The 24,442-nt window shown below is 53.7% G+C and overlaps 1 protein-coding gene across 1 annotated transcript in view; it reads right to left on the reverse strand.

Moving 5' to 3' along the window:
* Window positions 1-24,442, reverse strand: part of KSR2 (kinase suppressor of ras 2) — a 77,414-nt gene that overhangs the window by 46,553 nt on the left and 6,419 nt on the right. The window contains exons 2-5 of the mRNA XM_030460580.1: window positions 23,789-23,929; window positions 22,910-23,060; window positions 15,689-16,199; window positions 215-396 (exon numbers count right to left, since the gene is read on the reverse strand). Coding sequence (XP_030316440.1) covers window positions 215-396; window positions 15,689-16,199; window positions 22,910-23,060; window positions 23,789-23,929 — 985 coding nt within the window. The remainder of the gene's footprint in view (window positions 1-214; window positions 397-15,688; window positions 16,200-22,909; window positions 23,061-23,788; window positions 23,930-24,442) is intronic.

The raw sequence follows: 24,442 nt of genomic DNA on the forward strand, positions 1-24,442 counted from the left end.
TCTCCTCCAGACCATCCACCCATCCGTCCCTGGTCCTCCACCCATCCATCCATCCATCCATCCACCCATCCATCCACCCATCCATCCTCCTCCTCCTCCAGACCACCCATCCACACACAAGTGGATGCCTCCAGTTTCCCCCAGCCACATCCCTCTGCTTGCCATCACCCACCCCACGGAGAAAGGACCCGAAGGAGGAAGCCGTGGGACTTACTTGCTGAGAAGGTGGCTTCAGTGTGGACAGGGGGGGTGGAGGGGAGGAAAGGGGGGTACCCCACGAAGAAGGAGCGGAGGGAGCGCTCGGAGAGGAGTGGGGAGCGCTGGGCGGGGATGTTCTCACAGCTTCCCACACTGTTGTGGATCTTGAGGTTCAAGGGTTTGGTCTTCTTCTTGACCCTAGAAGGAAAGGAGGAGAAAATAAGAAAAGGAGAAGAGGGAAGGAGAGGAGGAGGGGAAGAGGGGAGGGGGAGGAGGGGAAAGGGGGAAGGGGAAGGGAAAGGGGAAAGGGGAAAGGGGAAAGGGGAAAGGGGGAAAGGGGAAAGGGGAAAGGGGGAAAGGGGAAAGGGGGAAGGGGGAAGGGGGAAGGGGAAGGGGGAAGGGGGAAGGGGGAAGGGGAGGGAAGGGGGAAGGGGGAAGGGGGAAGGGGAAGGGGGAAGGGGAAGGGGGAAGGGGGAAGGGGGAAGGGGGAAGGGGGAAGGGGAAGGGGAAGGGGGAAGGGGAAGGGGGAAGGGGGAAGGGGGAAGGGGGAAGGGGGAAGGGGGAAGAGAAGAGAAGAGAAGAGAAAGAGGAAGAGAAGAGAAGAGAAGAGAAGAGAAGAGAAGAGAAGAGAAGAGAAGAGAAGAGAAAAAGGATGAGGAAAAGGAAAAGGAAAAGGAAAAAGGAAAAAGGAAAAAGGAAAAAGGAAAAAGGAAAAAGGAAAAAGGAAAAAGGAAAAGAAAGAGAGAAAAAAGAAAAAAGAGAAAAATAAAGGGGAGGAAACAGGGTGGGGGATTTACTCACAGGTGGGGGGAGAAGAGAGCAATGGCACCCAGGAGAAGATGCTGGGATGATTACATACCTATCCCTGCAAGAATCTTCAATCCCTCTCCAACCTCAAACCCAGATAATTCTCATTCTCTGGGCTGCATCCCCACTGTGTGAGCAGCAGGGCCAGGGAGGGGATTGTCCCCCTCTGCTCCCCTCTGGGGTAAATCTGGGTCCATCTCTGGGGTCCCCATCAGCAGAAGGAGAGGGAGGTGTTGGAGCCAGTCCAGAGGAGGCCCTGGAGCTGCTGGGAGGGCTGGAGCAGCTCTGGAGCCAGGGGGAGAGAGTTGGGGGTGTTCAGGCTGGAGAAGAGAAGGCTGCAACGGGGAGACCTTAGAGCAGCTTCCTTCTGGCCCCAAACCAAAGCAGTGCCAAGGTCTGCAACACCCCCAGCCTTGTCCTGGTGCCCAGAAGAGGAGAAATCAGGAAGTTTCCCTCTTGAAGCTTCCTTTGCATCCAAGAGCATCTCCTGCAAACACCCAGGAGGCACCCAGCTGCTGCTCTGCTGCCATCCCTCTGGTACCACCACCCAGAGATCTGTTCCCCAGGCAGCTGGCCCTGCCAGCAGGGAGGAAATGACCCTGCCCAGGGTAACAGCACAAAATTCAGCTGCCCTCTAATAAGTGAGTTGTTTCCTCACTTGGGAAAAGCTGCTGCTGCTACCATTAGGATGGCTCTCAGGACTTTGTTGGGTGCTTGGGGGTTGCTGAGGGACATGGATTGGTTGGCAGTGCTGGGTTCCCAGGTGGATTTAATGATCTGCAAAGTCTTTTCGAACCAAAGTGATTCAGAGAATCATAGACTTGTTAGTTGGGAGGGACCATAAACACCACCCAGTTCCCACCCATCACACACCTCCCACCAGCCCAGGTTGCCCCAAGCCCCATCCACCCTGGCACTGAATGCTTCCAGGGATGGAGCTTCCTCAGTTTCCCTTGGGAACCTGTTCCAGTGTCTCACCACCCTCACACTAAAGAAGTTCCTCCTAACCTCTGAACCTGAATCTCCCTCCTCCCAATTTAAAACCATTGCCCCTTGTCCTTTCACTACAAGCCCTTGGAAGAAGTCCCTCTCCAGCTTTCAATTCCAAGATTGCCTCCAGCTGGGTCCCACAGCCCAACCCTCCCAGCTCAGAGCCCACCAGCAGCCCCACGGCCAATGCTTGCCATGCCCACCTGACCCTGTAGAGAAACAAGATAAACCAGGTGCCTCGAGTTGCCAAAGAGTGGGTGTGAGTCCACCTGTGCCTGGTTAGGGCAGGCCCCCTATTACCAGGGGGCCAGTAAAGGTGGGACACACACCCACAGAGAGAAGCTCACTCTTATGCAAGGCAATGGAGAGACCAGCAGCTTGTCGAGCCTCAGGAGCAAGAAAGGCTCTTCCTGCTACATGACCCCAACCCTCCAGTCCCTAAACCCAATCTGCAAACCACCCCAGGGAGCAGAACCCCTGGAGCTGCTCCATCCCCTCCATCCCTGCTCCTTCATCCCAACCCAGTGGCACAACCACGACCTGAAGGCCTGGGCATGGGCATGGACCCAGCTCAGCCCTGGCATTCAGCCCAAAGCTCTTCCTGCAGCACACTGATTAGCACTAATCTCATCTTTTTTCCACCCATAAATCAGTTCCAGACCAAATATTTACTGCGAGCATCATTTCCTCGCCAAGCAGGGCTGGTGACAGCTCTCATTATTAGGAAGGATGAGTGATTTTGGACAGGGAGAGATTTTTCTCTCTCCCTGTTTCTTCAGGAAAAAAAAAAAAAAGAAATGCACACAAACACCATGAGCCAACCTGGCAAGGATTGGTTGGCTGTCTCACCACAGTCTTGGCCCTTTCTCCCCATCCCAAAATGGGAGGGAGAAGGGACTGAAGCCTGCAGAGGAGCAGGATGCTGCAGCTGGAGCATCCACACCCTTGGAATGGTTTAGGTGGGAAGAGAGTTTACCATCTGGTCCCAACCCCCTGCCATGAGCAGGGACACCTCCCACTGGACCAAGTTGCTCCAAACCCCGTCCAACCTGACCATGAAAGTCCCCTGGAAAAGCACAGCCAGGTCAGGATGCATGCCCAGGCTCTGAAGCACCCATGGGTGCCCAGGCAGCAAATCTCTTCCCCATCCTGGAGCAAAGACAACGGGGAGGAAAGGAGAAACAGCAAATAATCCAGAGGCTGGAGAAAGACAGGTTCTGCAAGAAGCAGAGGGCACAAATGATGAGCTGCAGAGGCACCCCCTCTGCATCCCTGCAGCCCCCTCTGCTTGGTTCCCAAGCCAGCAGCACCCATCTGGGGACAAAGCACCCAGGGTGCATCAGGAGGGCACAGGGCAAACCCCTCCCTGCCCTGCAAAACCAGCACCACATTTTTAGGAACAGATCCTCCACCCCCTCTGCTCATCCCACCCTGTGGAAGGAGCACCAGGATACCCCACAGCCCCCTCCCCACAACCCACCAAGGGGACTTTGGGCAAACCTCCAGGGACTCAGGGATTTTAGGGAGCTGGCAGGGGACAGTTTTGGGCTGGTGACTGCTCACCAGTGCAGGATGTGACCCTCACCCTTGGGACAGACCCAGGCAGGGACGTCCTGACCCAGCTCCACTCTAAAAAAATGTTTCTTCCTCCTCTGCTAGCACCAAACCTCACCTAAATTAGGGTTTTTTTCCAAAAAATCTCTCACATTCCAGGTGTAAAACCCCTGGGGTTTCACCTCCCAACCAGTCCCCACCTCAGCTTCCCATTTTCCTCAGTTTTGCCCATCTTGGGCCAACATTCCCAGTTTTCCTCATTTTTCCAAGCCAACATCCCACCAAAAGAGGAGACGAAAAACCTTAAACGTGCTGGAAATGCAGCATGAGCCTCCCAGCCCCCCAAGCCCCCCATGAGCACCTGGAGCCCCCCTGGCATCACCCCCTAACTGTACCCTCAGAGCTGGTGAGGACAGAGGAAGTGGGGAAAAAAAAAAAAAAGGAATTTAAAAAAAACAAAACCAAAAACCAAAGAAACAAAAACAAACAAACAAAAAAACAAACAAAAAACCCAAGAACATCAGCTGAATTCTATTTTCCAGAGGGATAAAGCCCCAGGACAGCAGCAGATTCCCCATTTTGGAAGCAGGGGATGCTGGATGGGCTGCTGGGAGACTTCGGATAAGGATGCCCCAGTTGGATGGGGAGGCAGCAGTAAAATCCAGCACAGGACAGAATCCTGGCTCTGTTGGATGCTCAGGGAAGGTTGGCCACCCCAAACCCCCACCCCCTTTCAGCCCCTCTCCAGAAGCTTGGTGATTGAAAAAACACTGATGGAGAAGACAAGGCAAGAGAATGCAAAGAGCTGCAGAGTTGTTTAACCCAGGGTGACCACAGCAAGTTCAAGCCACCCCCAGTGGTGGCAGGAAAAGTGCCAGCCCAAGGACCAGGGCTCCTTTCCTGCCAGGCTGGGAGCAGATCCCCAGATCTGAACCTCTCAGCTGTTTTATTTCCCCTCTCCAGGACCCTCAGCTCCTCTCCCAGCCCTCTCCCTGCTGCACCAGACTGCAAAGCTTGGGGGGCCTTGGGGGCTCTGCCAACACCAAACCCCCTCACAGCAGGGACAGCAGGGTCCCCCCTGGCTGGACAGGGCTGAGCCAGGCCACACACACCCCGAAATTCCACAGATTTTGGTCCCTGAGGCCACCAGTTTTCACCCCTTCCCATTTTGCAAACCCCTCGGCTGTTCCAGGACCTTCAGAGCATCCCAGTCCCCCCTAGGCTGCTCCATTACCTCTCACCATGCTTTGACACACAAAGAAAACCCCAAAACCTTATTTTTATCCTCACCATCCCCCTGCATCCCTTGGTGGGGACATCAGATACATCCCCCTGACCCAAGCCCCCCCAAAAAAAAGCTCACAAGAGCTTCAGGGCTTGTTTCTGGCATGGCTGCACTGAGAGCAATTCTAGGAAGGTAAATGCCAACTATTAGGGACATCATTTCATGCCAGAATTTGCTAAATGTACAATGATGTTTAAAAAAAATTAAAAAAAAAGAGAGAAAAAAAAAAAAAAAAAAGCCCAGTGAGTTGGAAACGCTTCATGCAAATCCCTTTAGGTGTCAATCCAGCCTGAAAGGCTCAGCACCACCTGCTCCAGGGAATCAAATGCTTATCACCCACTCTGGAAAAAAAAAAAATGAAAAGAGAGGGTTTCAACAAGCAGTGAAAAACAAGAGCAGACACCCAGAACAAAGTGCCCATCTCTCCTTTCAGCACCAGCAAGGCTCGAGCATCCCAGCCCCCCAGGGCTGGGGACCCAACCAAAAGAGGGGGCAGGGAGCTTTGCTACTGCTGGGATGATTTCCAGGCTGGAAAAGTGGGACGTGCTGGAAAAGGGAAGTTGTTGGTGCATGAGGATGGGCCTGGAGGAATCATAGAATCATAGAATCATAGAATCCTTGGGGTTGGAAGGGACCTCGAAAGATCATCTAGTCCAACCCCCCTGCCAGAGCAGGGCCACCTAGAGTACATCACATAGGAACGTGTCCAGACGGGTTTTGAATGTCTCCAGTGAAGGAGACTCCACAACCTCCCTGGGCAGCCTGTTCCAGGGCTCTGTCACCCTTACAGGAAAAACATTTTTCCGGATATTCAACTTGAACCTCCTGTGCTCCAATTTACACCCATTACCCCTTGTCCTATCACTGGTCACCACTGAGAAGAGCCTAACTCCATCTCCCTGACACTCACCCCTTACATATTTGAACACATTGATGAGGTCACCCCTCAGTCTCCTTTTCTCCAAACTAAAGAGACCCAGCTCCCTCAGCCTTTCCTCATAAGGGAGATGTTCCACTCCCTTAATCATCTTAGTAGCTCTGCGCTGGACTCTTTCAAGCACTTCCCTGTCCTTCTTGAACTGAGGGGCCCAGAACTGGACACAATACTCCAGGTGTGGCCTCACCAATGCAGAATAGAGGGGGAGGAGAACCTCTCTTGACCTACTAATCACACCCTTTCTAATGCACCCCAGGATGCCATTGGCCTTCTTGGCCACATGGGCACATTGCTGGCTCATGGTCATCCTCTTGTCACCCAGGACCCCCAGGTCTCTTTCACCTACACTGCTCTCCAGCAGGTCAGCCCCCAACCTATACTGGGACATCGTGTTGTTCTTCCCCAAATGCAAAACTCTACACTTCCCCTTGTTGAATTTCATCATGTTTCTCTCTGCCCAACTCTCCAGCCTGTCTAAGTCTCTCTGAATGGCAGCACAGCCTTCTGGTGTGTCAGCCACTCCTCCCAGCTTAGTGTCATCAGCAAACTTGCTGAGGGTACATTCTATACCCTCATCCAAGTCCTTGATGAAGATATTGAACAACACCGGTCCCAGTACCGACCCCTGAGGGACTCCACTGGTCACACACCTCCAACCAGATTCTGCCCCATTGACTACAACTCTCTGACTCCTTCCTTTCAACCAGTTCCTGATCCACCTCACTACCTGATCACCAAACCCATACTTGATCAACTTATCTACAAGGATGCTGTGAGAGATGGTGTCAAATGCTTTACTGAAATCAAGATAAACCACATCTACCCCTCTACCATCATCTATCCACCTAGTAATTTCCTCATAGAAGGCTATGAGGTTAGTCAAACATGATTTACCCTTGATAAAACCATGCTGACTGCTCTTGATGACCCCCATGTCCTTGATATGCCTGGAGATAGTGACAAAAGGACCTCTGAGATCATCTCCTCCAGCCTCCCAGATTCTCCTGATCCCTGCCAGGAGATAGGGATACAAAGATGAGTCTCTCACCCAGGTATCTAAACACAGCTGAACTAGACCTGGAGTTAAAACCTAAAAAAACCCCTGAAACCAGTGAACCACATTGCTTGGCAATGCTCATTTAGAACCATCTCCTTCCTCAAACCAAAATCACCCATTGGGTATTTCCCACCTGAAATCACAGCCTTAGTTATGTCCACAGCAAGTCTTCCAGACCACATCTCTACATCCCATATCCAAATGCACAAATACATTAATTTACCAACTGAGGTCAGCTGGAAAACAACCAGGACCTAGAGAAAGCCTCCTCTGCAAGTCATCCCCTCCCTGGGGCAGCCAGTAAGACCTGGGGACAAATAATTAGTGAAGGAGACACAACTTTGTGTCTTCTTTCATCTGGTGTGGCCAAGGGAAGAGCTCTGCCAGCTGGGGAGTAGAAAGGATGTGCAGGTGGAAGAGGTCTGGGCTCTCGATGGTTCTGGTCAGGCCCACTTGGGGCAGATGTCATAAATTCTCAGAGAGATTTGTGCTTCAGAGAATCATCAGTCCCCTGTGACATTCACTCCGTGCCCAGTTCTTCAATAAAAGAGGGAAATGAGATAACTAACAGCCTGCTCTGCATGTTTCTTCTCCTTTTGCTGATGTTATTGTAATTTAAAAAATGAAAATAGGTTTTGGTTGAAAATTCAGCTAAAGCAGCCTCGATGTTTCATTCCCTGCTTTGTGCCTCCCCAGCTCACTCCAGTTTCAAGGTGAGCCTTTTCTTTTAAAGCCAAATAAATAGAGAGAGGGGCAAAAAAATTAAAAAATCCCCCATCTCTCATCTGGAGTTCAGCAAGATCTCTCTGCAAAGGATTAAAGATCAGCCCTGCCTGCCCCAAAGCACCAGCCCGAGTCAGGATTCAGCCTGGAAGATTTATGGCCTTCTGCCTGACTTCTTCGCACAATATTCTGTATTAAAGAAGAGGAAGGACAAGGTAAAAGCTCTTCCCCTGCACCCTTGGGGGCTCTGCTCCCCCATGGTCCCTGCAGCATCATGTGTGCAAGGAGCAAACAAAAAGGAGGAAAACCCCAAATGAACTCTTGTGGGTCTGGTAATTGCTGCTGGCTCTGCTCTTCAGGAATTCTCTCCCTCCCCCCAAAACAAAAAATAAAACCACCAAAACCCCATTTTACTTCCCAACCAAGCAGCACAATCATCCCCAAACCAGCTTGGACCCCAAACTCCCCTGACTGGAAGCCATTGCAGCCATTGTCACCTTTCCCAGGTGACAATAAACCCACAGCATCTCCCCCCCTCAGCAAAACCAGGAGCTTTTTCAAGGTTCAAGGTAAAGCTCTGAGGATTCAAATAAGATCAGGGGATTCTTTGAACCTGCCTGAAGAGATGAAATGTCCTCATTACCCACCCAGCTCTGCACCAGCTAGGCACAATATTAAAATAATAATAAAAAAACAACTAAATCAATGGAGCCTCTCCAGCAGCCCTTCCATTTCTCCTCCTCTGTACCATCAGAGGCAACAAACCCCCTTCCTCCAGCCTGAGGAAAAGCAAGTTCTTCATATCAAAGCCTCATCAGTTAAATATTTATCCAAGTGCCTGTCCCCCACTTTCCTGGGTACCTGAATCTCCCTGAATTTTCAGCTTCTGGGTTTTACTGATCTATTATTCCCTTTCTGCAGCACGGAGCTGAACTTTTTCTTATGGCTGCAAATTAGAACAGGTGGGAAATTCTTCGAGGGGAGCTGGAGCCAAACAGGTTGGGGTTGGGTTGGTTTTTTTTTTTTTCCCCCCCCTTCTGCTCCTGGGACTCATGTAGCAACCAGAGGGCATCAGGGAGTGTGCTGGGAGCAGCTGGTGGGTGGAAGGACCTGGAGGAAGTAATTGCCAGGAGCCTGAAGCAGGTCCTGTTTCTCATTAAACCCCTTCTGCTTCCTTCCTTCCTTCCTTCCTTCCTTCCTTCCTTCCTTCCTTCCTTCCTTCCTTCCTTCCTTCCTTCCTTCCTTCTTCCCTTCCTTCCTTCCTTCTCTTCCTTCCTTCCTTCCTTCCTTCCTTCCTTCCTTCCTTCCTTCCTTCCTTCCTTCCTTCCTTCCTTCCTTCCTTCCTTCCTTCCTTCCTTCCTTCCTTCCTTCCTTCCTTCCTTCCTTCCTTCCTTCTTCCTTCCTTCCTTCCTTCCTTCCTTCTTCCTTTCCTTCCTCCTTCCTTCCTTCCTTCCTTCCTTCCCACCATTAATGGCTCTTTGAGGGACACACAAGGGCAGGGGAGGATGAGCATCACCAGCTGTGGTCAACCCAGGACCCCAAGCTTGAGTTTCCTTTTGCTGGAGCTGTGATCACCCCAGTTCAGCCCCAGGGGGTCCTTTCTTTGCACCCCAAGGGGTTTTGCATCCTTTGGACCACACAACTGCAGTTGGGCAAGGTAGCTCTGGGCATGGGGAGTGGGAAAGGGGGTTGGGTCCCCATGGGGAGCTCTGTGGGCTTCAGGCCAAACATTTTGGAGCCAGGGGGAGAGAGTTGGGGGTGTTCAGCCTGGAGAAGAGAAGGATCCCATGGGGAGACCTTAGAGCAGCTTCCAGTGCCTGAAGGGGCTCCAGGAAAGCTGGGGAGGGACTTGGGACAAGGACAGGGAGGGATGGGATGAGGAGGAAGGGTTTCCAGCTGCAAGAGGGGAGATGGAGAGGAGATGTTGGGGAGGGAGAAATTGCTTGGTGTGAGGGTGCTGAGCCCCAGGTTGCCCCCAGAAGCTGTGGCTGCCCCATCCCTGGCAGTGTTGAAGGTTGGATGGGGCTTGGAGCCCCCTGGGCTGTGAGAGGGGTCCCTGACCATGGAATGGGTGTTGGGACTGATTAATCTTTAAGGTCCCTTCCCACCCAAACCAGTCAGGGACTCTGTGATTCTATGTCCTCCTACCATGACCACCAGTGCTCAATCCATCTCCTGCTCTCCAGCCTGGGATGTGTCCCACAGCACCTGCCCTGCATCCCACATGGGCACATCAGGAAGCAGCCCTGCCCCTCCCCACCAGGAGCTTTTAATCCTTCTCTAAATTCTTGATCACTCTCTTCTGTTCTCAGAGTGGCCGGAGGAGCCTCAACTTCTCATTAAAGGACAGGGGAGGGGGGGAAACTTCCTCCTCCAAGCCCCTTAATGCTCCCAGCTCCTCCTGATGGCCCAGCAGAGCAGAAATTAACATTAATGCCAGAGCTGAGGAGAGCTACAGCCTGGAGCAGCAGGAGAATTCCAGGTTGTGATGGGGCCACCCATCACTGTCAAGGCATGGCATGCAGCCCATCCTCTGAGCCAGCTGGATTCCAGACAGAACCCACAGAGGGTCTCAAGATGAATCAAAAAGATGATTTGGAAACACAGGGGGAGGTGGTTTGGCTCTCCAAATTCCCTCACACCTCCAGGTTCTCTCCCTGGCACCAGGTGGGTCTCTCCATTTGCAGCCCAGAATGGATAACACCAGGCTGGAGATGCTGGGTAAGGATGATTTGCAGATGTTGGGAGTGTCCCTGCTGCAAACACCTGCTCTGCAAGCATCCAGCCAGCTCTTTGCTGAAACCCAATGCCAAGAGCCTGGGGAATGGCAGGGCCACCAAGCACAAGAGCTCTCCTGGTGCCTCTGGTGCAGATCCAAGCCGCGCAGAGCATCAAAGAATTGATCTACCTGGGCGGAGTGGTGATGGGAATGGGTACAAGAGGAAACATCATTATCCTACAGGCTGCAGAGAAGTAGAATAAATGAGCTATCCCTCGGTGGCATTCAGGCCCAAGGTAGGTGACTAACTCTGAGGGACAGGCTGCTCAGTGGGGTGGGGTGTCCTGGTTTGGGCCAGGATAAAGGTAATTTTCTGTCCAGGAGAAAAGTAAGGTAAGGTCTCAGGTAAGGGACAAGATAGACACCAAAATTGACCAAACAGAGGATTCCATCCCATACACCTCATACTCAGTGTAAATTTGAGGGATCAGGAGGGTCAAACCCCTTCCTGCTTCCCCTTCTTCCCCTCTCCCTGTTTGCTTCAGCATCCTGGGAGGATTCCATCCCTTCCTCTGCCTGTGCTCCTGATCCATTCCAGCCTGAATCTGTGTGTTCCTGCCTCCAGCTCCCGAGCACTGCTGACCCCAGGATTCCAGCCTGGACTTTCCCAGGGCTGCCCTGCAGCCTCGGTGGTGACGTGAGAGTTATTGGGAGAGAGGGGAGAGGAACGTGGGATCAATTTTCCTGTGTATTTGTGTAGATTTAGAATTTTTTTTTCCTTTTTATCATTGCTGCTTCATTAAAGCTGTGTAGTTTAGTTTCCATAAGTCTCTCTCCCTTATTCCCTCTCCTTCTTTTATCTGGGAGGAGAAGGGGATGAATAGACAGCATCTGTTATTTGGTTTAATAGCCAGGGCAGTGTTAATCCCTGACATGGGGATGCTGAACAGTACCTCTGGTCCCACTTTTCTGCAAGCCTAAGACTCAGTCTTGCACCTCTCTGCCCCAAGTAGGATCCTACACTGGGTTTAGTCAAGTGCCACTTGGCTAAGTGGCACTTATCCCTTATCCCCAGGGCTTTCTCTGTCATGTGGGATGGAAAAAATCTGAGCCCAGCATGGAGAAAGTGCCAGATTAGGGTTGGTTCAGAGTTGGAACTAATGCAAGGGGCAAGGAAAAGCAGGCAATGAGGCAATCATCTAGGCTATGGAGATGGCAATGAAATTTTACCTAAAATAAAGCTGCCTTGAGCTGGAGGAGCCTCCTCTCAGCCCAGCCCTGACCCAGCCACACCACAAAACCCCCTGGTCCTCTCCAGCAGCTGCTTCCCACTTATCCCTCAGGACAGATCCAGCATCCCTGCAGGGCTCAGGTCTCTTGGCTTTAGTTCACCATCACCACCCTCTGACCCTCCTTCCTCATCAGCTTGCCAGAGGCTCATCCAGCTTCATGGATTTGGCATGAAGAACCAGAATTGGGAAAAGTTTGGGGCTCACTTCCCTTTCTCATGGATCTAAGGATGAAGATCATCCCTGCAGCCCTTTGGAGAAGGGCATCCCAGGGCAGATCTTGCTCCAGAGGGTTATTTTCCACTCTCTCTTCCAAGGGTTAACACATTCCTCAGCTCCCTCTCAACCACCCTGACTTTTGTTCCCCAACTGACACATTTTTAAGAGTTTTGTTGGGGTTTTTCTTCCTGGCTTCTTGCTGATGAATAATCATTAACTATCCATGAAAGATTTCAATGGCCCGTGGAACTGATGAGGTATTAAATGGGCATTAGATTATCAACCACTCTGAACGTTGTGTTTCCCTCCCAAGACCACTCAGGAGGTGTTTATGGCTTGTGGATTTATGGAAGCCAGGGGATCTTTTCAGGAGTAATGTTCCATACCCCAGAGTTATGGTCAACAGCTGGAGGCTCCATAAAGAAAAATCTGAGGCTTTTCAAGCTTCAAAAATTTAACCCCTGCTGCCGAAGGTCTTGGTGTACAAGAAAACAAGGGATTAAACCCAAAAAAGAAGCTCTGGAACACAAAAAGGAAGCAAACTTCTGGGGTGGCATCAAAAGGCAAGTGGGACTCTTTGCTCCAGAGAGGACCTGGGCACGGCTCCTGCTGGTGGTTTATTTTGGGGCCTTCACTGAGGTGGAAAAGGCCATGGGAGCAACCTCCAGCCCCCCAGCATCTTCTCTCCATCAATACTGACCCCAAGTCATGGAGGGTGGGGGCAGCCCAGGGTCCTGCTCTTGCCAATCCCTGGCTCCCCAGCTTCATCCCAAGGTGGGAGAGCTCAGCTCCACCACCCTGAGGGACCCCAGACTCCTGCTTGAAAAGGTTTTGGATGGGTGCCCCCAGAGAGCAGCCTCCCAAGAGGCAGAATTGGAGCCAAATGGCCCCAGGAGATCCCACCCAGCACTTGGGGTTCCCCAGACTCTCAGCTTTCCAGCTCTAACGCCTCTTCCCATGCTGGGACACAATCCAGAGAACAGGATGCCACAATCCAAAGCAAACCCAGAATCCAGAGGCACAGCTAAAACCAAGAAGAGTTGGACCAGAGAAGGCTTGAGATGATTTTTGAGATCTGTTTCCTACTGAAACCTCCCTCCAGCAGAGAGCAGAGAACTTGGACACCACAGAAGTTCCATCCCTAGGGAAGCCCAACCCTGCATCACACAGGCATGGCACAGAGGTGGCCATAAAATAAGAATTAGCTGATGACAGCCCCCAGGTCACTTCTCTGTGCCAGGCAAAGCATTAACCACCACATCCAGGCTCATCAACAGCTAAAACTGGCCAGAAAAAAAGGGGGAAATGAGGAAGCTGCCTCTTTAGGGCACTAATTACTGCCCCACCACACTAATAGGATTAGCAAGCAGGAGTCAGTGGTTGCCTCCTCAAAAATCATTAAGGGCCATTAAGAGAAAATTAACCTCCCCAGCTGGGGAACCTGGGTCCTTCCAGTGGATGTGATGAGTCCTGGCAGCATCAACTCCTTCTTTCCTCCAGTCATTCCCTAAGTGGGGATTCACACTGACCCAGCACCACCTGGAAGAGGAGCACCAGAGATGCTGGGCAAACCAGGCATGGGCAGGCAGGGACCAAGAAGTGTTGGTGGACAACCCTGTTCACAGTTTCCTTTTCCTCACCCTTCTCTGCTCTTTCCCCTGGCAGGGAAGATGAGGTCCAGAACCCCCCATGTCCAAACCTCACCCCAAATCCATCTCAGGGTGACCCTGGGCATGTGATGCCCCCAGTGGGGATCAAATGCCAAGGCAAGAGTTGTCCTCTGTGAGACCAGCAGAGCCCAGATCTGATGCCAAAAAGCAAGTAAAAGCCAGGAAAGGAGGGAGGTGGCTGGAGAAGATTTTGCTCGTGTCACTGTGGAGATGTTTGCTGAGGATGGACCAAAGCAAAGAGGACTCTGTGGTACCTGACCACGAGGGAGAAGGCATCACCTGAGCAAAAGATTCATATCCAAAAGCTTTAGGAGATGGAAAGCTCCCAGCCCAGGGCAACAATGATCATAGTCCCAGACTGGTTTAGGTGGGAAGGGACCTCAAAGCTCCCCCAGTGCCACCCCTGCCATGGTCAGGGACACCTCCCCCAGCCCAGGGTGCTCCAAGCCCCATCCAACCTTCAACACTGCCAGGGATGGGGCAGCCACAGCTTCTGGGGGCAGCCTGGGACAGGGGCTCAGCACCCTCACACCACAATAATTCGCTAAATTATTCTCTTAATTTGCTAAGTCTCTCCTCCCCCAGTATAAAGCCATTCTCCCCCACCCCGTCCCTCCCTGCCCCTGTCCAAAGGGAAAACCACACCCTGCCCTCACCTCCTGCAACAACCCCAGCTTTGGTGGTCACCAATCTGTCACCCCCTCCCCTCTGTCCCTGCCTGGGACCATCCAAGAGGCAGCAGAGTTGAACCCTTCACATGGCCCTGCAGGACCTGACCAGCAGAGCTGCCCTGGGGACAGGCTGTGCCACCCCGGGCTGTCCCCTGCTCCCACCACATCCCCCAGGACATTCTGCCCAGGCTTCCAGTGCCTTTGGTTTTTTTTTTTAAGAACTCCAGATTTGCAGACAAGCAGCACAGTTTGTCCTGGAGCTCCCTTTGGAGGGCTTAGCAGGGACCAACCATGCCCCATCCTGGAGGAGAGGACACTGTGCCCCCCAAGGGGACCCTGGGTCCCTTCTGCCACCCCAGGGCAAGGTAGAAAAGGTTTGGTTTTTTCTTTTTTTTTTTTTTTTTTTTTGAGCTTGGCCACCAAAAGGAGCAGAGGGAGCTGGAGAGGGAGCGGGTGGGTGCCAGGAGCCCATTCCCTGCCCAACAGCATCCTCTGCCGGCCCCGGAGCTGCAGAGCAGGAGGATGGAGCCATGGCCGTGCCTGGGGGGGCAGAAACATCCCACAGAATACAAAGCTAAATCCAGCAAGCTTTCCAAACCTGCGAAGCTTTCTACATCCATTTTTTCCATCTGGAAAAAAAATAATTCTTCCCATCTCCTCCCCGCATCCCCTGAGCAGCTTCTCCTGGCAGCTCCTGCAACCCTGTGCTATGGGGATCCCTCCATCCCACTACGCTCCACCATGGGGGGCTTTGTCCCAGACCCCCCCTCCCCTCCCCTCAGTGCTCCCCACCCACCCCTTGCTCCCAAAATGAGGAAAAGTCATAGAATCCCAGAATGTCAGCTCAGAAGGGACCTCAAGGATCACCTGCTCCAACCCTTCTGATATTATTGAGATGTCCCAGCACCCATTGAGCTGAGACATTTTTTTTTTCTAGGGTGGGGGAATCCACCCCTTCCCATGGGAGACCATCCCAATGGAACCAGGGGAGCAAAGCATACCTGGTTCCAACAGCATTCCCAGTGCCTGCTGGAGCCACCAAAGGGATTTTTGACCTCAAAGCTCAAAATTAAGCCCCACGGGACTGAATATTTAAAAGCTCTCTCTCTTTTTTTTTTTTTTTTCCACCTACCCTATGAAGCCAGGCTCAGGATTGGGGTTGTTCAGCCTGGAGAAGAGGAGGCTCCCAGATGAGCTCAGAGCAACCTTCCAATATCTGAAGGGGCTCCAAGAAAGCTGGGGGAGGGCTTTGGACACGGGGGGTAGGGAGAGGACATGGGGAAATTATTTAAAACTTGAATAGGGGGGATTTAGGTGAGACCTTGGGAAGAAATTCTTCCCTATGAGAGTGGTGGGATGCTGGAACAGGTTTCCCAAAGCAGCTGTGGCTGCCCCATCCCTGGAAGCATTTAAGGTCAGGTTGGATGGAGCTTGGAGCACCTTGGGATGCTGGGAGGGGTCCCTGCCCATGGAACCTGGAACTGGATGAGCTTTAAAGTCCCTTCCAACCCAACCCATCCTCCGATTCCATGAAAGGAGCTGGGCTGGGATTCACCCCCCAATACTTACTTGGGGGTGTGTGCCTCATCCACCTTGTTTCCCAGCTGGAATTCATGGGATTTGCTGCGGTGCAGAGCGGTGAAGCCGGGGAGAAGGTGAATCAGTTTGCGGGAGGAAGGAGGAGGGGTCCCAGGGGGCTTCAGTTTGTTCCTCCGACGTAAGGGCGGGGGGGTCCCGGGAGGGGTCATGGTGGTGACGATGTTTGGGGTGCGTGGGGGGGTGTGGGCAGCGTGGCGTTGGCGTGGGGAGGGTGGCAGGGAACGGTGTCCTGACTCCAGAGGTGGGCACAAGCCCGGGTGACCTTCCACGGTCAAGCGGTCCACGTGGGTGTAGAGGGGGGCGTGGGGGGAGGTGGTGGGGCAGTGATGCCCACACTTGGGTGGCACTTTGGGGCTGGGGGAGAGGTGGGTCCTGCCCCACTGCCCTGGTTCTGCTTGGCACCCGGGGCTGTTCTCCTTGCCTCCTTGCTGTTCTGTCGTGGGCCAGTGGATGGTCCAATCTTGCTTGGAGAGGCTGCCACCTGGGAGAGAGCACGAGGACCAGTGACCATGTGGGGTGGCATCACCCTGGCACCCACATCCTGCCCCCCAACCCCCCTACCCCAAAAACACCAGCAAGAAGCTGGTTAGGCACCTGCAAAGCTGAGCAAGTGGTTTGGGAGGGCCAAAAAGGGGCTGTGCAGGGGACAGAAAGGGACTTCCCCAACATTCCCCCACCTGTGTCCCTGTCCCCCCCACCCCAAACTCTGGCTGGGAGATCCCTCCCTCCCCAGGGGTGATGTCCCCACAGCTCTGCCCTTAGCATTAATGAGGGGGGCTTGTAGTTAAGCAGAACTCCTTCTCAGCTCCAAATTATTCATCTGCAGCAGCCCAGGAATCAGCAAAGGACTGGGGGCAGCAACTTCAGAGCCCCCAAGTGATGGACCCGACCTGAGGTCCCTTTTCTGACCCTCTTTTGATCAGAGACTCCCCCCCGGTTTCAAGCAGGCTCCTTCCCCAGCCCCTCTCTGCTGGTAATTGCCTCTTCCCAGCCCTTCCAAGGGGAACATTTTATTTCAGGCTCCAGAGGAAAAGGAAAAAGAGGGAAAGGGCTTTGGAAATGAAAATGAAATGATAAATGCTCCAGAGGGTGAGAATGGGGGGGGGGGGGGTGGACACACACACACACACACACACACACACACACAAGGGGGTTTCTTCAATCATCTTCCCAAAGTAGGAAATTAAAATATTTAAAAAAAAAAAAAAAAAAGCAAGTTGCAACCTTTTAAAGCTTCTTCTCCAAAAAGCCCTCACACGGGGCTCATAAAAAGTTAAGGCCCTTTCTCAGAATTTAATTAACAAAGGCAAAAAAAAAAAAAAAAAAAATCCTGCTGTATGAAAACCTGTTCCTGGATGGAGCTGTCAGGATGCTGGTGTGTCCCCAAAGCCACCAGGGACACATCCAAGCCCCCTCCTTGCTGAAATAGCCCAAGCCAAGCAGGGACAGGGAGGTGACAGGCGTGTCACCTCTCCTCCCCCAAACACAGCTCTGCTCAGGGACATTCCAGCCCAGCAATGCTCAACCCCAGCACTGGGGGGGTCTCCTGGGGTCACTGGTCCCCAAGACCACTCCGTGACACGTGGGCAAAGCTGACCCAAGGCTGCTCCCCCCACACCTTCTCTCAACCTTGGCCCCGTGTCCCCCCTTGTCCCCTCTGACCCTCAGCTGGGACACAACCTGGGAACAAAACCAACCAACTAGTGGCTAAAAATCAGGGATAAAAACTCCCTGTTGGAATTTCCTTCCCCCCAGTTACTTCCTGACCCATTTAAACCCAGAGCCGGAATACTCAAACCCACACCACCCACCCCAAAAAAAAAACCAAACCAAAAACCCCAAACCTGGAGCCCCTCTTTCTGCAAGAGCCACTTCAGGGCTTTGGGGTTTTTCTCTCCCCAACCCCCCAGCTGCTGCTGCTCCGCCCATTCCCAGCTGGAAAAACACGGGCAGAGCTTCCCCAACACCAACCTAGCCCCCACCTGGCTTTCCCCAGACTGAGCCTCTTAATTGTCTTTAGCTAATTAATATTAATTGCGTATTGAAATGAGCATCAGTTGCTGCCCCTCGGCTGATAGCACAAAGAGAGAGATTTGGCCAAATTTGCCTTTAGGAACCCCCCACCCCGGTGTTGCTGCCCTCCTGCACCCCTTCCCCTCCACATTAAGGACAAAACTTTAAAACCTTTTTTTTTCTTTTTCTTTTCTTTTTGTGAAGTCCAAGAAATCCATGAAATCCAAGAATAAAGCACATTCCCAGGAGGGGGTGGAGGGGAGCACCCGATGCAGGGGGTGTGGAGGTGCAGAGAAAATGGCTCCACAGCACCAGAAAAAAACCCCCTGCTTTTCCCTCCCTCAATTCCCATTCCAAAAGATGAAAAGGAAAATTTGCTTCAGTTCCCTAAACCAAACCACTGGGAAGAATTTCCTACCCCACATGAATAGTCCCACCTATGGGAGGGACAAAGATGTCCTTGAGGGATGCTACTATGTCACTATCCCTTTCTTCATTTCTTCCTTTTTTTTGTTCTTTCCTTCTTCTTCTCCTTCTTTCCCCAAAGTTCTCTCCAACCCAACAGAGATGCCCACAAAACCAGAGCAAGATCTCAGCCTCTTTTACAGCCAGGAGAACCCCCAAGCTCCCAGCACCCTCACCACAGGGCAAAGCAAACCAGCCCCAGGGCAGTGACAGCTCTGGGGACACCAGGAGGGTGGCTGGGGGACAACACAGCTTTCAAACCTGACCCCCCCCTTAAAAACAAACAAACAAACAAAAAGCTCACTGCTTTTTCATTCATTCTCCTCACCCTGCCTGATCCCAGGCTGTCCCCAAGCCACCTACCACCCTCTCAGGGCTCAGGACAACTCAAATATTCAGCTAATTTTTTACTATTATATATGTGTATATATCTAATTTATATTCAGATAATATATAATATATTCTATATCATAATATATATTATTATCTATTACTTATTACCTATTATGTATTATATATCATATATAATATATCATCTATATTATTTTATAAAGCTTATATTCAGATCACCTTTTTTTTTTTCTCACCATCCCAACCCCAGGGGGATGGATCATAACCTCCCCACATAACTCAGTAGTCAAACACCATCTACTCCTCAATCCACAGCTCAGGTTTTACTTAATATTCATTTCATCCTGCTCCGAGTTGGAAGCCAATGCCTAACAAACCACACGGCTGCCCAGGCCTCCCAGCCTGGGAAAAAGAAAAATAAATCCCCTGCAGCCTTGTTAACACAAGCAAGTGGGGGTTAACATCAGCTTGCCACTCTATTTAATAAATAGAAAATGATTTGGGTTTCTAAGCTGCTCGAGGGGTTTCCCCTGCTGCTGAGTTTGGGGAGAAAAGTTCCTTTTCCCTCCCCTCCTTTGCCTGTCTCACCAAACCCTCTTCTGGGAAAATCCATCAGGGTTGGAATCACCAAGCAGGATCCTGCCCCTTCCCCAGCCCCCTCAGGACTCGGCTGGGAAGTGATTTGCCTCAAATTAACAACTCAATAACTAAAGATGGATGGGGAAAAGTTAATCCTGACCCTCATTCCTGCTTTATTAAATACTCGTCTTGCCTTCCAGAAATGCTACTCCTGCCACACTCACCAAGAAATGCCAGGATGCTTTAAAGGCACAGCTACTTGTGCTCTAATTGGATGTTTTGGGTTTTTGTTGGTTTTTTTTCCTGGGCTGGGACATTCTCTTGGTTTGCAAGGAGGTCAAATAAAGATAAAAAAACCCCATGGGCATCAGAGCCTGGTACAGCTGGGGCTTCTGCTGCAAACCCCAAGGGATCTGAGGTCCCGAAGGACCATCCTGAGATGCTTTCCATCTCCCAGCTGCCTCAGGGCCATGGAACCTCCTGACAACTGCAGGGATCAAGGGGACACAGCCAGGAGATGATCTCAGAGGTGCTCAGCCCAAGGGGACACTGAGGGGACACAGACTGGTCAGGCTCTGAGCCAGGTCAGCTCTGAAAGCTGAGGGAGAACTTCCTTGGCCAAGCTTGGAGACACAGGACAGGAGGGGATGGATGGATGGATGGGGATGGATGGAAGGGAGATGGAAAGCTGAGGTAGAACTTCCTTGCCCAAGCTTGCAGGCACAGGATTGAGGGGGATGGAGGGGAGGATGGAGGGAGGGGATGGAGGGGGGATGATGCACCCCAAATGGAAGAGCTACAGCCCCATGACTGCTGGGTCCCAGCACCACTGGGGACATTGACAACCCACCAGACAGAGTCCTGCTCATTCCCTGTCCCCATAGCCCACCCAAAGGTGCAGCCTGGACCCTGGTGCAGCTCAGCCCCAGCCTTGAGCAGGCAGAGGGGACTACCTGCTCCCACCACCCAACCCCAGCCTGGGGCAGCTCCCCCTGCCCTGGCCACCACCACTCTCAGCCCTTCCCTGGGAGCAGAGGTGGGCAAGGACTGGGCTCCTCCTTTCCCAGGGGACAAAGAGTGCAGGGACTGCTGAGATGGGGCCACCAGACCAAGCAGGGAGGCAGGAGGGACAAGCCTGGGGACACACAGCCCTGCAGAGCTGGCCACAAGGTGACCACTATCTGCCAACCCAGGGAGAGCTTTTTGCACCCCAAACCCTCTGGGAATCCAAGGAAATTTGGTCTCTTCCAATGCCCAGGGAGCTTCTGCATCTCCCCAGGTTGGCAGAGGCCCCGTGGTAGCCCATCCCACCTGTCCCCTCCCTGTCCCCAAGGCCTGTGCTGCCCACCTGATGTTGTGCCCAGGGGTTTCTCCAGCACAGCAGAGACCCCCCCCAGGTGACAATGCCAGGGGCCCAGGGATGGCCACCACAGCATCTCTGCAGTGCTGAAGGGATGGAGCAGCAGCCTCCACAACATAACCCAGACCATGTGCATCCCCCCCCCGGGTGATGGATGGGGTTAAATGGAGCACTGGGAAAGGCAAACACACCCAGAGAAACAAAGCCCCCCCTGAGGGGACCCAATGGGCCACCAAGCCACATACCATCCCACCAGGAGGGTTGGAAGCCCCAGCACTCACCCCATTAAACAGCAAATGGAGCAGTGAGCACCTCCACAGCCCCCCCCCCCCCCCCCTCCAGTACTCCCCATCCTTGCCAGCCAGAAACAACCAGAGAAGCAGATGTTTTAGCATCTACTCTGCAACTGTGGTGGCTTTTCCAAAGCAGGGATCACACCAGGGGTGGGAGGGAAATGGGGGAATTCCCTGGGCTGAGGAGCAGGAGGGGTTGGGAGGGATGCAGGGGCTGAGCCAGCGCTGCCAATAAAGCAGAATTTATTTGCCATGGGCTTTAAAAAGTCAAAGGTGCTTAAACAAAGAGCAGGCTGAGAGCCTGGGTTGGGCTCCCTTCCTCAAATAAGGGAGAGATTTAGTGGAAATGCCAGAGGGAAGGAGGGGGGGAGCCAGATTTACAGAGTTAGAGCTGGGGGGGAGCTCATTTTCTGCAAGAAATGTCAGCCTGGGTTCAGCCATCCCCAGCCTGCTGCTCGGGCAGGGGGTTGGAAGCTGCTGTCCCTTGTTGGAGCCACCTCATGTCACCCTCATCACCAGCCCTGTCCCCAAGGCTTGCAAAAGCCCAGCCAGAAACCAGCAGCTCCATCCCAGCAGGGCTCATGTCCCCCAGCCCCTGGGATGCAGCTGCATTGGCGGAGTTCCCAAGAGGGGTCCCCAAAGCTTCGGGATCCTCCTATAGAAGGGTCCTGCCAGGCCAGGACTGCCAGGAGCAGGAGGAGAGCCCTTGGGAAGGGGGGAGTCCTTGGGAAGGGGGGAAACTCTTGGGAAGGGGGTGTGGGGGGTTAACTATGTAATAGGATTTCACTGTTCCCCTTCTAAAAAAGGGAATGTCTCCCCACCTTGCTGCTGCCCCTACACACCCCCCGAGTTGTCCCCAGAGCCGTGCCAGCAGGGTACAGCCCCTGGCACATGAGGGAGAAGATGTAGGGCACACAGGTGAGGCAGAACCCCCCCACATCTCAAACCAGACCCTGCTAACACAGGGAGGGAGTCCCGGGCTGGGATGGGGCTGGGAGAGCAGGATCCTGCCTGGCCGCCCCTTCCCCAGCAAACTCGGGCACGGCTGCAGCCCCCCCACCCCCAAAGCCCCCCCTCATCTCATCGCCCCCTCATCTCACCCCCCCCAGCTTCCAGCAGAGATAAAACCACAGCAGCTCCCGCAGCCGCCTCTGCAGCGCGGAGCTTTGCTGCCACCACCCGGGGACACGCCAGCCAGCACCGCAGCCCCAAATCCCGCACCCCCCACGGGACACCCACCTCCATCCCCCGGGACCCGCATTTCCAGGGCTATTCACCCACCCAACAACATCCCCCGGGACCCGCATGCCCTCGGGACCACCCACGCGCATCCCCTCGCTACCCCCGAAAAACCACCCCCATCCCCAGGGCCGCCCCCCAGCATCCCCAGTCGGCACCTGCACCCCGCCCCCCCCCCTCCGGGCCACCCCTCCGCATCTCAGACACCCGCACCCTCATCCCCCGGGACCACATTTTCCAGGACCACCCACCCACCAACTTCCCCCCAGCACCCGCACCCCGTCGGGACCACCCATCCACACACCCCCTCCCAAAAAAAAACCCACGCCCATCCCCAGAGCCACCCCCCCCCTCGGCACCTGCACCCCCTAGGGCCACCCCCTGCATCTCAGACACCCACAGCCCCAGGACCCTCCCCCTGCACCCAGTGCCACCCACCCCTCCTCCCACTGGGGGAACTGGGGCTCATGAACACCCTGGGAAGGGTGTTTGGGTCCGGGGGGGGGTGCACCCAGGTGGGGATTGATGCTGAGCAACCAGGAGCTTGGAGATTTTTTGAGATTTTTTTGTCCCTAAGTGGGCTCCTGCAAGCCGTGGGGGGGAGTGGGAGTGGAGTGGGAGTGGGAGTGGAGTGGGAGTGGAGTGGGGGGGTGCTGGAAAAAACCCTGCACCAAAGCTGCTCCGCAGAGAACTGACAATTCCTCACACCCCCGAGAAGCAAACCCCACCCCAGATACATCAAAACAAATATGTCTCTTGCAAGAAACGTCACCTCCCACCCCTCCCGGAGTTCTGTGACCCATTGGGTGCTGGAATCACCACAACGGGGTCACCACCCCCACCCCCCCGGCTGGAGGGGACCCGGAGCGGGTCCGAGCGTCCCGGACTCACCGGATTTGTGGACGCTGCGGAGGCAGGAGAGGGAGGCGTTGAGGCGGGCACATTCCTCCCTGTTGGCCCCAAATTTCTCCACGGTGGCACAAACCTGCTCATCGGTCATGTCCAGCAGATCCTCCAGGCTCAGCTGCCCCGGAGCGATCTCCTGCAGGGGTTGGAAGGGGGAAGGAAAAAGGAATAAAACCTCCGGAGCAGCCTGGAAACCAACACCTCAGGGCGTGTAAGTGAAATGATGTTCCCTCCCCTCCTGCCCCATTTTGGGTCGCAGACCCAAAAACGTTCGTTTTCCACCACAATTCTTGTGACAACCCGGAGCCTCAGGCTTTATCTCGAGTTTTTTGCTCAGCTAGACCCAACTAAAAGCTGGGATATCTCAGAGGACACCAGGAAAAGCTGTCTCTGTCCACAGCACACCCTCAGCTTTGGGATGGGGGGGGGGGGGGGGGGGGTTTCCTCACAGGAGCACCTCTGGGTGCCAGCCCCATTGCCCCCATCCAGAGGGATGCTGCAGCTGTGACAATGACATGGAGAACCCCCCCTGAGGTCCCCCTGGCACCTCCATGGGAACAGAGATGGGGTGTCCTCAGGGGTGGGGGGACGGGAACTATGGGTGACCAGCACTTCCCTTTCCATGCAGTGGAACATCCCAATCCCTCTGCTCTGCTCTTCCACCTCCTTCCCCACCACTCCCTCCCTGCCTTTCCCAGCCTCCAAGCACCCACTGTCGAGTGTCGAGACAGTCTCCACCTAAGGAGCTGCAAACAAACCCACCAACCCATCCTCTCCTCGAGTTTCGCTCAAGGATCCCACAAAACCCCGGGCAAAACACCACTAGAGGGGGTTCCACCCCTTTCCCCCATCCCTGGTCCTCACCTCCATCACCTCCTTGCGGATGTCGACGATCCGGAACCAGTGGAGGAGCTGGGGGAACCCCTCCAGCTTGGCGTTCCGCTCCTGCAGAGCCACCTTCCTCTTGCAGGAGAGCTGCCGGCTGAAGTACTTGACCAGTTTGCTCTGGAAGAGAAGGAAAAAAAACCTCATGGGACCTACACACACACACACACACACACACACACACACACACACACACACACAAACACACCGTGGTCTCTCCCCCTCCCCCCCCCAACCCACCTGAGGCAGAAGAAGAGCACACCCCCAGCCCCAGGGAATTCCAACTCCTCCCCCCCGATCTGCTCCAACTTCTGCAGCCTTTAGCACCAAGCTGCCTGCTGCAGGAGGGGCATTTCCCTCCCTAAAAAAACCTTTTTTTTTCCAGTTCTTTTATCCTCAATTCAGCAGGCGTCAGCACTGGGAGCTCAGGGGGGGGGTCAGACAACCCGAAGGACCCCCCCCACCAGGTGGGTCAGGGGACACGAAGGTAACAATTTTCCCACCCTCTAACACTCCCCCCGCCCCTTCCCAGCACCCAAAGGACACACTTCCCCCCTTAATACTCCCCAGCAAGGTGCAAAGGGATCCCACACACACGATCCCCATGGGGAGCAGCCCCAAGGCTGGAATTTG

Source organism: Calypte anna, chromosome 15, assembly GCF_003957555.1.
Source record: "Calypte anna isolate BGI_N300 chromosome 15, bCalAnn1_v1.p, whole genome shotgun sequence".
Classification (NCBI taxonomy): Eukaryota; Metazoa; Chordata; class Aves; order Apodiformes; family Trochilidae; genus Calypte; species Calypte anna.